The 15534-nt window shown below is 38.3% G+C and overlaps 1 protein-coding gene across 1 annotated transcript; it reads left to right on the forward strand.

The window, feature by feature from the left end:
- The first annotated feature begins 387 nt into the window (after window positions 1–387).
- SLC10A2 (solute carrier family 10 member 2) lies at window positions 388–11957 on the forward strand. The gene is made up of 6 exons (XM_009670474.2): window positions 388–974; window positions 4138–4256; window positions 5391–5479; window positions 7576–7751; window positions 8397–8554; window positions 9703–11957. The coding sequence occupies exons 1-6, from the start codon at window positions 553–555 to the stop codon at window positions 9828–9830; spliced, it is 1092 nt and encodes a 363-aa protein (XP_009668769.1). The 5' UTR covers window positions 388–552; the 3' UTR covers window positions 9831–11957.
- The last annotated feature ends 3577 nt before the right edge of the window (window positions 11958–15534 follow it).

The following is a 15534-nucleotide window of genomic DNA, read 5'->3' on the forward strand; positions in this document are numbered from 1 at the left end:
GTGCAGAACTAAGACCTTTGCTTGCTTTTTTGTGGATGCAGAAAAGCTCTGAAGTTCTCCTAAACTGCAGCCCCATGCAGTCTTTAGAAGGAGAATAATAACTTTACTCATGGTTTCTTGCATATCAGTTGCTTGTTTCAGCACCACAGCCTCCTGAAGTGCCACTGAGAGTCCATGCATGAGCAGTTCTCCTGAAGGCATGCAAGGAATTCAAAGACTGAAGAGTAATCTTTCTCTCCCTCCTGCATTTCTCAGTCTGTGTAAGCCACAAACCTTCGCTGCACCCTTAAATATTAACACAGCTATTCTCTTGATATGGGATTCCTCATTTTCATAAGAATAAATGATTAATTCCAACCATACCAAGCAGGTATAACTTTTATAACTATATAAATCAGCACTGTGCCAAACCCTTTAAGAACAGTAACAGTATTCAAGTATTTATTGCACTTTATTGCTTCCTGGATCATTTAAAAGCAGTCACTGACAAACAGTCATTTACACAGGCTTGAAAGTTTGTATTGGATGTACTGAGTGTCTCTGTGTTTCAAAATGCAGCCTTACCTTCTTTTCCAGCAACTTAAGGCTAGGTCTTTGAGAGAAAACTCCACTGTTTGTCCACCAAATGCTACTATTTGCAATGGCACATCTTGTGTGTTACCTGAGGACAATTTTAACAAAATTTTGAATACTATACTGAGTACTGTTCTAACAATCATGCTGGCTATGGTGATGTTCTCCATGGGCTGCAATGTGGAACTAAAAAAATTTTGGGGCCATGTAAAAAGACCCTGGGGTATTTTTGTGGGTTTTCTTTGCCAGTTTGGAATTATGCCTCTCACAGGCTTTGTGCTATCGGTGGCCTTTAATGTGCTTCCTATTCAAGCGGTTGCAGTGCTGATCATGGGATGTTGCCCAGGTGGAACAGCCTCCAATATCCTCGCCTACTGGGTGGATGGTGACATGGATCTAAGGTAAGAGTAGTTATTCTCTAAAATGTTCATCTATCTTTTTATGTTGTAGACTCCATATTGAAAAAGCCTATATGATATCTGTCTTTGCTACCTGGCCCGTGCATATTGGAGCCTCCTTCTTGTAGAGCCGTTTAGTTTCTATAATAGTAATAAATATAAGCAGAATAGCAATTGTGCTCAGTTCATTGAGAATTCATGAGGAAGGTAACATAATAAGATTGTGTAGAGCAGAAACTGTCTTCATTATAAAACCTTAGATCCTGATGAAAATAGCACTGATGAACACCTCTAAAATACTAAGGATTATGAAATCTTGGTCTAAGTTAGAGACACATTTTTGATTTTGTTTCTCCCAAGATCTTGGGCAGTGAGGGAAAAAAAACCAGCGAATTTTAGGAACTGAATTCTGTATATGAAGTAGTGGCTATGCAATAATTATTAATATTTCTTGAAAGAGATCATAAGTGGAAAAATATTTTCCCTGCTTGTGTGTTTTACGCAATGAATAGGCCTTCAAAGCTTTTCTCTTTGGCAATTCATACAAACTGAAATCACTTGCAGTAAATCTATCTGCTCCTGGCACCCTACAGAAGTTTTCAAACTGAAGGAAACTTTAATGGCATACAAGCCACAGCCCTCCATACTGGGTACAATAGAAAAACTCCTTTGGGGCTAAGCGTGATGATCTCAGTGACAGGTAATTTGGCTGCAACTTCAAGATGCTATGAAGTCAAAAACTGTGATACATAAGGCAGCCGACATACTTCACGTAGTAGAAGTGAACCTAGCTCTTGATGCAAATTCAACGGGGAGGGAGCTCGTTAATTCAAATAGCCTTTAAAAACAAGATTTTTTTTTAATCCTGATCATTTTGTTCTAAAATAAATAGCCTCACTTCTCTGTTTCACACAGAGTAACATAAATTGCAGCATTCGTCCAATTTATCATATGTCTGTTTGAACTAGAAATGGAAAAATTAATAGAAGTAAGAAAGATGTGGAGCTAAGGTGAATAGAGCAAGAATTTTAATATTTGTGGATTAATAAGACGTTTTTTCCATGCTTTGAAAATAGTGAATTTTTCTGTCACATACAAGTGTTAATGTAATAAATGCTTTTTGATATGGTATGCAGTCGACTGCTAATTGCCAACTTCCTCACTCTGGAGGAAAGACCCCCCATGATATTAGAAACTGTAACACACTTTATTTCAATAAATACAGTTCTGAGAAATCACAGGTGGAAAGATATCCAGAACAAATTTGAAATTCTGTCCCAACCTTACTGTGGAAGAGCACACAGAGCCAAACTATGCTTTGCAGCTCTGAATGTTCAGGGTTGTGCCATTGAAATCAGGAGTTAAAATCCGAATTGATGACGCTATAAATAAGAGCAGAATTTATCTCCCATGACCCTGGGTAAGGTAAATTAAAAATACGTATAAAAGAATATTTTTCAGGCAAAAACCTTATCCTTTAAGATTTCAAAGGCTTTTGATCAGGATCTCAGGGACATAATACAAGGCCCAGATGATGTGGCATATATACTGAAGTGAGCAATGCAAGGATCTTCAGTTCTTAATAAAAGTATAACAACATAAGTAGCCTGGCTGGTTTCTAGAGTCAGCACAGTATTACAGAAAGCCTGTCCGTCATATCAAACAAAGGTTTTCCTTTTAACTGATAATAGTTTATGTTTATACATAATCAGCTCTCACCATTGTTTACAGTTCTGCTTAAAAATTTCACAGGGCAAAAAGATCACAAGTTAGAGAAGGAATAGTTTTTTCTACTGCCGATATAATCACAGGGAGGTGAAGTGTGAGGTTTGTTACCTTTCTTAGTAGCTCAGTCCCAGATGATAGTCTCTAAAGTTTCCCACAGGGACACCTGTTTTTGACATCTCTTAATATTTCGCAAGACCAACCACTGAGTTGTCCCTCTCCTCTGCAGCACCCATGGGAGTTTCTGTGAGCACTGGGGTTGGGGGTAGAGAATGGGCAGACTTTGGAGCAGGGTGTAAATGTTGGAAATGTAGGAAAATGTAGGAAATATGGATGTAGGAAAATTAAATTGTTTTTATTTGTTTGGGGCTTCATCTGACCTCAATGGCAGCCCATGGTTCTTTTATCTTTGCACGCAGGAACCCTCTTGCTAGAGGCTCCTACAAAGTTATATCTAATGATACTGAAGCAAAGGGTAATAGGAACCACAACTAATGCAAATATATCTGCCGTTTCTGTATGACTTGTTCTAAATTATCCTCTATCTATCTCCCTGGTTTGTATGAGGGGGTTGGTATCACCTTTTCTGAGGGCAATCCATGCAGAAGAGCAGTCAGGAGTGAGGCTCAGAAGGACATTTCCAGAGTCCTTTCACTAGAGTCATCTCTTGTGATTTTTACCACAGAATAGTGTGATCTGTAGACAATTTTATGTATGCTACTCACATTCTGAGAGTCTCCTTTTTTTTTAAGCTGTGTTGCCTTGCCCTTCTTCTTCATTCCTGCAACAGAAGCACCTTCTCATAAGAGCTATGTCAAGCTTGATAGAAGAAAGGCTTTATATTTCAAAATGAAAAGGTCTTTGCACATAGCAAGGAAGCAGCAATACTTAGGAACAGCTTTGTTAAGTAACTCTCAGCAACAGTTTTGGGGCATAGAGCAGAACTAGCCAGAAAAGGGCATTTTATTACATCATATATACTAGGTGATGAATTTTTCTGTTTTAGTCTATTGGCTTTGGAGTGAAATTTTAGCACTCCAAAATTGCTGGTAAAATGGAAAGCTCCATCTGAAATTCATCTGACACTGTCCAGTTTATTGGGCCTCTCAGAGGCCAGTCAGACAGTCAAACAAATTTGCCAACAGACCTTCCTGATGGCTTTCTGCCTGACTGCCTCACTTGCACTGACAGTTACTGTTATGTGTTTGCAGAACATGTTGATATTTTATGCTCCTTTTTTATCCTTTCTTTTTTTTTTCAGAAAAAGACATTTTTTCAGTTTAGGGGTTTTTTTTTCCTAACTTGATGTATGGGACAAATTGTCTGTAGCCAGTAGCATTTCTTGCCCAATACTTCGTAAGCTGTTAAGTCATAACAAGAAAATGAGGAAGACTGTGGTCTAGCATGAGATGAACTGTCACACTAACCACTTTCTTTGCAGCGTCAGCATGACAACTTGCTCCACACTGCTTGCAATGGGGATGATGCCACTCTGTCTCTTTGTTTATACCAAGATGTGGACTGATGCTGACTCAATCGTACTCCCCTACGATAGCATTGGTGAGTCAAGTGAATCAGTACTTTCCCTTCTGACTCTTCCCTTCATTCTTTTTCTGGTAACAACCATCTTTGTACCATCATCATTGCAGAGTCACGCAGATGTGACCTTGGATTTTTAAAACATATTTATTCCCCTGCTTTCCAATAACTTCAGTGGGAATTATTCCATATCTTTTTAAGTCATCCAGAGCTCTGCAGAATAAAGCCCGTAAGTTGCTACAAATATGGTACAGATATTTATCACAAGGTAGTGCATAGTTTTTTCATTTAAGCTGGCTGGAAATCTACGTGAGACTGGGATAAGAATATAGAATAATTCATACAGGAATAGATGCTTTCTGTGGATAAAAGTGTTTGTAACAGCTTTAAGGCACAATCCTGCAAAATGCTAAGTGCCAAGGCCATAATCTAGAAAAGTACTTAAGCACACGTGGATGATTAAGCAAGTGATTAAAACTGCCGAGTCTCATTGAAAAGGTGTAATCTATGCCAGCAGGAGCGGCCTCATTTGACGACTTGTCAAAAATCTCATCCAGTTACAAGCAGAAAATGGGCTAAGTGTTAGAAATACTTGCTTCAGTGCTTTACAGAACTGTGGCCCTAGTGTTTATCAAGTCTGTTTCCATGTTGTGCTAATCTTACAAAGCCAGCACAGTCTCTTTCATATTCTTTAATTTCATTTCCCTTTGTCCTGAAAAAAAAATTGCATAAACTGCTTGCACTTTCAAAACAAATTCTGGCAGGGGGATGCCAAAACAAAAGAAGCTCTAAACTGGTTGTAGATATGGTACAGTAGCAAAACACCTGCAGATAAAATGAACATTTAATATAACTACTCACATCACAGGATAGTGATGATTAGCATACTCAAATTTCTGTCTGCCTTTTTGATTCAGGTGAATGAGCATGTAGCTAAGCAGAATGGCAATTACTTCAACAGGTTGCCAAAGATAACAGACTCTATAGAAAAGAAAATGGGCAGCTGTGGGTAGAACGTGCATGTTCTGTATCAGAAACATCCTCCAAAGGCTTGCTCTGTAAGCCCAGCTGCTCTATACAGTGGGGTTTTTTTTCCCATTGTGAACTTCTGCATTATATGTAGCCTTATCTTTTCATTTTTTTTCTTTTTTCCAGGAATTTCACTAGTAGCTCTTGTAATCCCTGTTTCATTTGGGATGTATGTTAACCACAGATGGCCTCAAAAAGCAAAAATCATACTTAAGGTAGGATATGTAAGGTTGAACTATTACTAATTATAGACAATTTACGGAATCAGTGGCACCCCTGAAGCAGCACATCGCTATTCATAGTATTAGTATCTGACTTCATAAGAGCCGTGAAGTTCTCAGTAGAAAACAAATGAGATGCTACAGAAATGTATTGCTTTCCCCCTGCACAAATGGTCATGAGCTGCATACATTATTATAAATCATCATTATCCAAAGAGCCTACTTTTGTCTTTGGTGAGAATTAATGTTAATAATTAAGTTCACTGTACAATATAAACTGAAAACTGGGAGGAAAATCATTCCTGGAAAGAGTTTTTCTTTGCAAAGTAAAGAAATTGAAAGCTTATTCTGGATCAAATAAAAAAGTTTCTGCCTTTAAACAAGTTTACTGATTTTTGGAAATTTTGAGCAAAACTTATTTTTTGAGATTGTTGCATCTGTTTAAAAAATCCAGCAAAAATTATTCACAAAATTCAACTATACTTGGAAGATCATTTCAAATGCGTCAGAACTACATTTCTGGGTAACAAAATGTCTCATCAAAATAATAAGAAAAACTTATCTATTTTTGATGTTAACAGCAATCATTCTGAATATTTCTCTGCTAGTTCAAAGTGTTTCACAGACATATTGAGTGCTCAAGGCCCTCATTGACCACCCTTAACACTATTTTCTTAATTGTTTTAATTTAAGCTAAACTAATCTAACAACTAGTTAGTCTACCTATAATTTTTTATTCTTTCTCTGATATCAGCTCAGGAGGAGAAGACCACAAAAAAGGTCCATTTAAGTCAAATTCATTTTCCTGAAATATTTGCTTACTGTGTTTTATTTTAAATATACTCATAGCTTACTTATGAACTTGGATACTATCAATATTGGTTTCAAAACTGTACTATTCTGTTTAATCAGAGATAGGAAAAGTTTGGGCTTGAACTCACGTAGCAAGATAGTCTACTTGCTCTCTCAGCAAACAAAAACATTTCATTTTCTTTCTTACTAGATGGGTAAACAACCCATAGTGGAGCGCACTGACAGTTTGCTTTGTGCAGGACAATGAAGCATCAAGCAAAGATTGAGCCATAGCCATCAGATGAAGGTCCGTACAGTGACAAGTGGAGATAAGAGCACAAAGGCACTGTACCAAGTGAACTAAAAGAGCTTGTCACAGCTAGACCGTGTTTCTTTTTCCTAGGTGCGTGTGGTTAATAGCTCAGTCAGACAAAAGTGGTTGTTCATTAAAATGCTCTTAAAAAGATTTCAGCCAAAGACTGAGGAAGTCAGATCAATAGGAATATGCTTCCTATATATGCTTTTTAGCTGAGAAACGGATTCTCCTAAGCCTAGCTCCAGAAGCCTGCCGGTGAGTTCCCTGGCAACATATGCCATGATGGCAGACTTGGATACACTTGGATATTGAGACACCTGGATATTGAGAAGGGAATTAGTTATCCCTTTCCTTGGCAAGTGATGGCTAGTATCTCTGCATGTTCAGCCACAGGAAATAAGGTCACCTGAGTGATTATGGCTATATAAAAATGCCATATGAACTCACGTTCAGTTTTCAAACACTATATTTTCAGCCACATTAAAGATTTACTCGTCCACTTGGCAAATAATTTCCTAGCACTAACAATCTGGTGTCTAGTTAGCATACACCATACTACGACTGACTAAGTGGGAAGAAAGGTCTGTTTTACGAGCTATTAGACTGTCTCAATAACTCTGGAAAAATAGTTCTGATCTATGCATCATTCATTGGTCATGTTGTGCCTCTGAGATTACTTTTAACGTTGAGTTCTAAGTATAGGGGAAGCTTCAAGAGCTGAGTCTTACTAATACCTGCTATAGATACCTATTATAGCTTGGTCTATGACTGTAATCACACATTGAAATAACTTGCATATCTCCAGTTTTTGGAAAATGGCAACTAATTTGTGTGCCTGTTGTGAATTACATTGCAATAAGCACTTAGTTTTATATTTAATAAGGTATTTCAGTGACTCGGTGAAAGACACTTATAGGCATGTTTGAAATTAGGTTTGCTGTCATTAAATTTCATCAAAGTCTCTTCCTCTTTTTTCCCACAGGTTGGTTCCATTGTCGGAGCAGTCCTCATCGTGCTCATAGCTGTGGTTGCAGGAATACTGTACAAAGGCTCCTGGATTATCTCTCCCAAATTATGGATCATTGGTACCATATTTCCAGCAGCTGGATATTCCTTGGGGTTCCTTCTGGCTCGCATAGCTGGTCTGTCTTGGAACAGGTATAGATTTCTCTGTGACATAGAGCTATAGTCTTATTGCGGCTGTGAAGTTTTTATTTAATGATTAATCAATGCTGAGAATACTCCCTAAACATTAGTTATGCTGCGAGGTCACTCCTTTCCCCACCCTATTTCTGCAATACTACATTTAGGCAAGACTTTTTCTTGTGCACATTTTTGTTTATGGATTCTAATTCTCTATTTCCTCCAGTCTGTCATACATCTTCCTCTTGTGTGCCTGTGTCCTACACCTCAAAGGAAGTAGACAGGACAGGCTGAACTAACCAGTTGGCTGTAGTAAAATTTCCCGTGAAGAAGCAACAGTCTACAATTTAGAGCATCATTACAAAAGAGGAAGATAGTGAGCATTACTGAGCAATGTAACACATATGTCTTAAAAGAGGAGGACAGTCCTCCACAATTGCTGAACTGTCTCAATTGTAAAAGAAGACATAAATTATATGTCTTCTAGTTGTAACAACAGTATGACTTTTGCAGTGTTTTGTGGACTATGTGAGCTGGAGGGTACTGTTTTTTCAATTATCTATTGCTGCATATTTCTTTTTTATCTAGATTGCTAAGCAGCATAGGGATGCACAAGGATACATAGGGATACATGTTGACTGCCTGTATTATTCCCTTTAGATGTCGAACAGTGGCTCTGGAAACAGGCATGCAGAACACTCAACTGTGTACGACAATCGTACAGCTCTCCTTCAGTCCTGAACAACTTGAACTGATGTTTACTTTCCCACTCATCTACAGTATTTTCCAGTTGTTGTTTGCATTAATACTTTTAGCAGGTAAGATATAGACATTTGCCATTATAGCACTGTAAATATTGCTGTTGTTATTATTTTTATTATCAATCTCATTTGTCATGAAGTATGGAGAAAATAAAATAAGAGAGTTTAGGGACCAAAATAGTCAAATGGAAAACAGTTAAGCAAATAATGACCCCAGTTATTAGTAAACTTTGCCGCTGTGCTGTGCCCTGCACAAGAAAGTTATGAGGACTGATTCAAGATTTGGAAGGCCCCTTTTTTGCAACATAAGGGAGGGGACCTCCATCACCTAGAGCTGCACACATGAGAATACCTTGAACACAGGATTGTTATCGAGCTTCACTGAGGAAGGGTAAATGGATCTTCTTTCAGAGCCTTATACCACCCCAGAGTGGCAGGGATTACATTGCACACCCGAAACATCCCCACAAGCACAGCCCTACTAGCCAGCTAGCTCTCCCGCCAACTCTAAAGAGAACTGGCATTAATTTAATGGAAGTATCTTCCATTAGACATAAAGGCCCCTTTTCCCCCCCCATATACACCTTGTGTAAGTTGCACTACTACTAACATAACTGACCAACTAAGAGTCAGGACCTTGTCCCTGTTGCTCGCTCTTAAAACCAGTTGTGACTATTTAGATCCTAATTCCAAACTCTGCATGTCACCAGGCACCCAGAGCACTGCCCCAGGGACACAGGCTTAGAGGTGCTGACCCTTACATCTCTGGCAAGTAACAGTGTGACGACAGTATAAGGACAGGCAAACCGCTCTGCCCTACTTTGTCTCAGTTTCTACCAAACAGAGCACACTGAGAAGTAAGAATCAATCCCATGGACCCAGCCAAGAGCCCAAAAGCTGTCTAAGTTAGAGAGACAATATATTTAAAAGTCATTACACACGGCAGGAACAGGAAGCAGTCTAACACCAAAAGGAGAGCTTAAAATATATTTCTTGTAATTTTGTAAACATGCTTTTTTAGTGATGAGTGCTATTGAAATATAGTATTTAAATATAGCTTTAAAGAAACTGTCTGGAGGTGTACGAATCCACCTTTTAGCAATATACGGAAGGAAAATGTTGTATGGCAATATCATACTGCAATAGTTTCTTCAGGTCATTATTGTAATTTCTTTATTTAATACTAAATGTACATTGATTCCCAGGCTACCGTATTTACAAAAGACACCGAGGCAAAATGAAGACAGATGACAAGAAAACAGAGGAAGACGCCAAATCAAAATCAGCATCGTCACATGCTAATGGAGGATTTATATCAAATGAGACCAAATAGACAACCATGTCACTGTTTCAACCAGCTAAAAATATATGATCTGTATGGTTTACTTAAAACTTTTTTTTTTTACACGTTCTGTTGCTTTAAGGAAATATTTAACAAAAGAAGATGTTCTACTGATATTGTACAGAAAGACTGTAAAATGATTAACTTATGGAAGATTTCTATTTTAATTTTGAACATGGTTTCTGCCATGATTGTAGAATCTATTTTTGAAGCTAATTCTCTAAAATATTTAGTGTTGTATTATGGCTTATTTAAAAAAAGGCAGAATAAAGGCAGGCTAAAAAAAAGCAAACGTCTGCTAAGAAAGCAGACATTTGCATTACCAACTCCAGCCGCTGATCCTGCAGATCCATCCGCTAGTCTCAGCCCCAGCACCAGACAGAGAGAAACGTTGCAGAAGTGCCTGAACAGCTGCAGGAGTTGATGTGGAAGATCTTACAAGGATGGAGGACTTTCACTGAGCATGAATCAACCCCAAAATTAGAACAAGCAAGTAATGAAATAATATTTCATTTAGGTCAGTCTAATCAGACTGAAGTTGTTGCACTGTAATAATTGTTTGAAGTGTTAATTTACACTAAAGCTATAATTTTAAAACAGTGCAAATTACCTTATGACTCAATTTTTTTGCTCAGATTGACATCAAGTAACAGTTTTGTATCTGCAGTCTGGGTCTTTTACATGCTGGAAAGATCAACAGAGAGACAAAGCCCAGGGTAGGAGCCAAGAACAGTGTTAGCGTGCCAGCTGCATACAAAGGAGTGGGCTGAGTTTTTGGAGGTGTGAGAAATGGTCAATTTTTGCACTGAAAAGGAGACATTTGAAAGTGGAACAAAATTGCCCCTGATTCATCCAGGAGTGCTTTCACTACTTTTAAGACAGTATAATATTGGTTGTAGGGAGTCACGTATTTCTGTGGTTTTATAAACTCAGAAAATATGGACTTACTATGTGTCCATGACACTGATGCAGTCAATAACTTAAAATTTTTGATTATAAAAACCATAGACAGAAATAATTGTATGTAAACATACATTATTTATCTCTGAAAATTTTAGGGTACATATGGAAAGATGTCCTGAGTGTGTGGAGAAAGTCTAAGAAAAACAGTGCAGTGAATTTTTTGCAGCTGTAATTTTTTGTGGATACATTCAGTAACATTAGTCTTGTAGTTCTTATGCAAAGAAAACATCCAGAGAACTTCAGATGAAATGAGTGAGAGTCTGGCTGACCAAAAACTTCAAGAATGAGCCAACTATCAACACATGGAAACCACGCACCTCTTTCTTTGTCATATTCAAGTGGATATTTTGAGGGTGTTGTGAGTTAATGTGGCAGATTTTTTACAAATACAGCTTAAATTGTGGAATTCAGGTTCCAGACATGTAGCTTTCTACTTCTGTAGAAATATGCCCAATATTAAAGAGGATGAATTATTTCTAACTAGATGTGGGGTAAAGGGTCTTGAAATGTTTCTGAGCTTTAAGGTGCTTGAAGCTGCTTCTTTTTCAGGAGGACAGTCAGAGCATTCATAATCTCCAAAGAGGAGGTCAACACTTAGCAGGAGCTAGCAGATAACATGTCTTTTTACACAATAAAGAATAAATAGAAAAATGTAGTGAATTCTATTACGAGGGAATCGTACATGTGAAACAGCACATTCATTGAGAAAAGGATAAGCTGTTGTTTGCAACATATTCAGTGAAAAGGCTATTGCGATTATCCTGCTTCCATCAAAATATAGGCAGCAGAAGTCAGTTAGGATCGCATCTTTCTAAGAAGCGCAGCAAGCTACCACTTTTTCCCTGTCCTAAAGCTAAAATAACCCCAACATTTTTGCACATATTTTATGCAGATTTTGAAAATGTATTGAAGAATTAAACTTTGTCTTGTGTGTGCCTTTATCTTTAAAGCAACTGTATAAACACTGAACTGAACAAGGTCAGTAACTGTTTATAATTATGTCCACTGGAGTAATTTGAGGTGGAAATTGAGACTGAATCCTAACATGTAAGCCAAGTTTATGACTTTGAGATGTAACAAAAACACCTCAGATTGTGCAATATGAACATGTTTAATAATGATGAGTATTAAATGAACGTGGGATGTCTGATGTCATATTTAATGGACATTTTTTAATATATATGTGCTACCAGGGTCCCAGCTAAAGGCTGGAGGGGCTGTAGCTTCTTCAGCCACTACAGCTAAATCTAGCAAGGGTCAGGTGACACAAGCCTCATCTGCAACAAAGCCAATTTAAACCAACATGCAGCTTTAGAGCATGCCAAATCTAAATCAAAATGCTGTGACTTGCTAATGTGGCTGGAGGCAGGTTATGGTGACACAACAGCTTTTAGACATCCAGCCATCGGAGCCTGGGCAGCACAGTGTTGGTCACCAGTGCTGCTGAGCCGAGTTATCCTACAGCAAAATTGTGGACTTTCTGGGGAACTGTCCCCTCTCCCCTAACGTCTCCAGACAGGTGTTATGGACTGGTGGCTATCAATCAGCCTTATAAACACTGTGGTATGGCCTTCTTAGGCCAGGGAGGTTGATAGCCTCCAGCCTTGCAGTTGCAGTTGTCCTTGTCATAGTCAAAAGAAAATCCCTAGCTTGCAGAGATCAGTTAGTTTAACCTATTCTCTGTCATCTCCTCCAACATAAACATCCTTTCAAGGAAGGCTTTATCACTTAGGCAAAACTACTTTTTAAGTAAACTTCTACCCATTGAAATTGCCCGCTGATGGGACACTGCGGAGGTGTGTAATTTAGAAGCCCCGTGCAGCAATGTTCAGACTAACAGATATGCAACCTAATTCACCCATACACTTACTGGTAATCACTGAGGTACCAGTTCAGGCTGAGAAGCTTCGCAGTTGCCTTAGCAAGTTCTAGCTTAACACAGCTAGTGTATTTTTAAGTAAAGTGGTTTGTGTTCGGAGACTCTGGGGTCCCTGAATCTTACTCTGCTGCACTTCTGGTTCTCGAGCCATTGCAGGCAAAATGAACTGATATCTAAGGATAGACATACCCTAAAAGCTGCAATGGCAGCTGAGTTAATGCCCAGCTCATCCAAGGATCTGTGGTGTATAAGGGCTGTAAGGATGCAAAATCACACTTACCCCACCTAAATTTCTAGCCATGCATCTGTGTATATGGACATATTCCCTAACCAGTGATGAGAGAGAACCGCTGCCACAGAATTATTCATGTCCTCTGTCTCAGACACCTATTGTAGAATGAGCTGCCCACTGCAATAGTCTGTCTCTATAAATTAGATAGAGATGGCCCAGATTAGACTGAACACCTAAGTTTTCAACTTTCGGACAGAACAAAAAAGTAGGTGAGATGAAGTACCTTTTTTGTCTTCACTACTTTTCCTGCATAAAGGCTAATGTGCTCTGAACATCCACTTTGTTTCTGCTAACCCCAATGATGTCTTTAAAATTGAAAAAACAAAATTGGGCTCAAAAATGTCTTTATACTGATTTATATTTTATATTGATTTTAATCTCCTGTGAACATATAACTTATTTTTCAGCTGACCGAAAGACAGGTGGATAAACTGGTTCTGTCATCTAGAGTGTTGTGCTAGTCAAAAGAGAGTGCAGCCTGAACAGAATTAACAAGTAAATTGCTTTGCAACCTATGCTACATGAGTTTGTCATTTCAGTCTAATGAGGATATGATTTTCAAAAACCACTACTGTAATCTCTCCTAATCAGTATTATTTTTGTCACCCTCAGAAGGGAGGAATAAATTTACGTTTTGCAGTCTGACCCACTAACAAGCTTCACATATGTTGCAAACTTAAAACAATAATTAGTATTCGCTATCTGCAAAAGCACAGCTCTCCACTGCTCCTTATCTTATGAGAATGCCCCTGTTCTCCCCAGATCAACTATATCATTCACACACTTAAAGCAAGGATGGTGCCGTAGTGCCACAACCAAATGACAACTAAACAGGTCTCACTGGATTTTCCAAGACAGAACTGAAAAGCAGAACAAGTAAGACTCTACTTCAGTTTTCTACAAAATATCCATTCTGTTGAAGGAGGACTAACGTCCTACTTAAGCTAAACACTAAATTAACTTAAAATATCAACTGAAAAACAAACTGCTGGTTGCCAGGATGTTCACCAAACTTCAAACTGCAATTGCAGTATGTACATAGTTGTCAAGCCCTTAGAGAGTTCTAATATGTTTTTAATAATAGATATGGCCTGGGGGATGACTTTACTATCTCAGTTTCCATTAAATTTAACCACCTAAAGCAAGTTTCCAGTGTCAGCCTTCATCCTTCCCCCAAAACACACAGCCAATACTGTCGAGAGAAGGTAAATATATCTGAAGAGCAAGTCATCACACGCCTTAGATACCTGGTTTTGGATGGGAGGAATTCTAGCAGGAGACAAAGGGATTATGCAGAATTGGGTGCTGAAGTTCACTTGCGTAAACATAGGCACCTAGTGTGATGTGAGATGCCCTGGGTGTCCTGCCTGGCTTTCAGCTGCCAATGCAGAAAGACACAGGTGTGCTGCCTGCAGCTACCATGGCCCTGCAGCACCTAAAACAGCACTAGACACCTGTGTAGGCAACTGACTTCTCCTTGTCAATACCATGCATGACCTTATTTGCTGTGGGTTTCGTCTGATGTACACGAGCCCCTTAGCAGTCAGAAGCAAGGTCAGTACTTCATGTGAGATAATTACAAGCCTATAGGAACATCCTTGCAAATTTCTTCCCAGAAGGCACCTCCCACAAAGTATGGAAGTTCATTTGATTGGCAACTCAAATATTTCAGAATTTAGGGGGAAAAAATCCAATTCTGTTATTTCAAACTGCCTCATGGAACTGACCTAAGGTATGCCTCCTTGGTAAATTTCTCCCAGCCCTGCATCTTTCCATAGAATTGTATAACATGGGATTTTAAAAGGGCTGGGAATTAAATTCAGCGAGGACAAATAACAAAGACAAACAAAGAATAAACAATGAACAGATAGATAAACATATAATAATGATATCTCTACTTGCTCATAATGGACTTAACCTAAAACAAATCAACACAAAACTGTGTTGCCAGTAACACTTGAAGGATCATAAATCAGCCTTCTCCCTCAAATAATGAGTTTGATTTAAGAGAACATGAGACTGTACAAATAATAAATTGAAGTTAAGATTTTTGTCTTTTGGAGCTCAGTTATTTTTGGATTTAGCCATGAGGACTAGACTTTTGTCTTTTTTAAAAGTCAATCAGCACAGAAATCTATTGTAATCACAGCAATACCTTAAAACTCCATGCAAAACGAAAAGAATTCTCGACGCTGAAGTAAACTCCTATTGACCAGAACAAAGAGTTGATCAGATCCTTTAAGCAGCATATCTTTTGGTTATTATATATCTTAGATATTGTTATGCAGTGGAATGGAATAAATTCTATTCTAAGTGATCAGAATCTGGTCCTGAGTTGCTTTTCCTTAGAGCACACTAAGCTAGTACACACCATCTTATTCATTACAATTGTTTCTGAACATGAGAAATATTATTCATTATAAATCCAGTGCTTGCATCCCACACTAATTTAACATTGCCTCATATTTTATAGACGTAATTTAATTGCAACAGATATGCTGAGCAGATATACTGATCAGATATCATTAAGGTGTAGATAACCTGATACATTCCTTTAAATA

This window comes from Struthio camelus, chromosome 1 (assembly GCF_040807025.1).
Source record: "Struthio camelus isolate bStrCam1 chromosome 1, bStrCam1.hap1, whole genome shotgun sequence".
Classification (NCBI taxonomy): Eukaryota; Metazoa; Chordata; class Aves; order Struthioniformes; family Struthionidae; genus Struthio; species Struthio camelus.

Bases quoted from the DNA above. Each gene is read 5' to 3' on its own strand.
- SLC10A2 (XM_009670474.2), top strand. From the start codon at position 553: ATGCAGCCTTACCTTCTTTTCCAGCAACTTAAGGCTAGGTCTTTGAGA. The intron at 975-4,137 runs GTAAGAGTAGTT...CTTTCTTTGCAG, and splicing joins GATGGTGACATGGATCTAAG to CGTCAGCATGACAACTTGCT. The intron at 4,257-5,390 runs GTGAGTCAAGTG...TCTTTTTTCCAG, and splicing joins ACTCCCCTACGATAGCATTG to GAATTTCACTAGTAGCTCTT.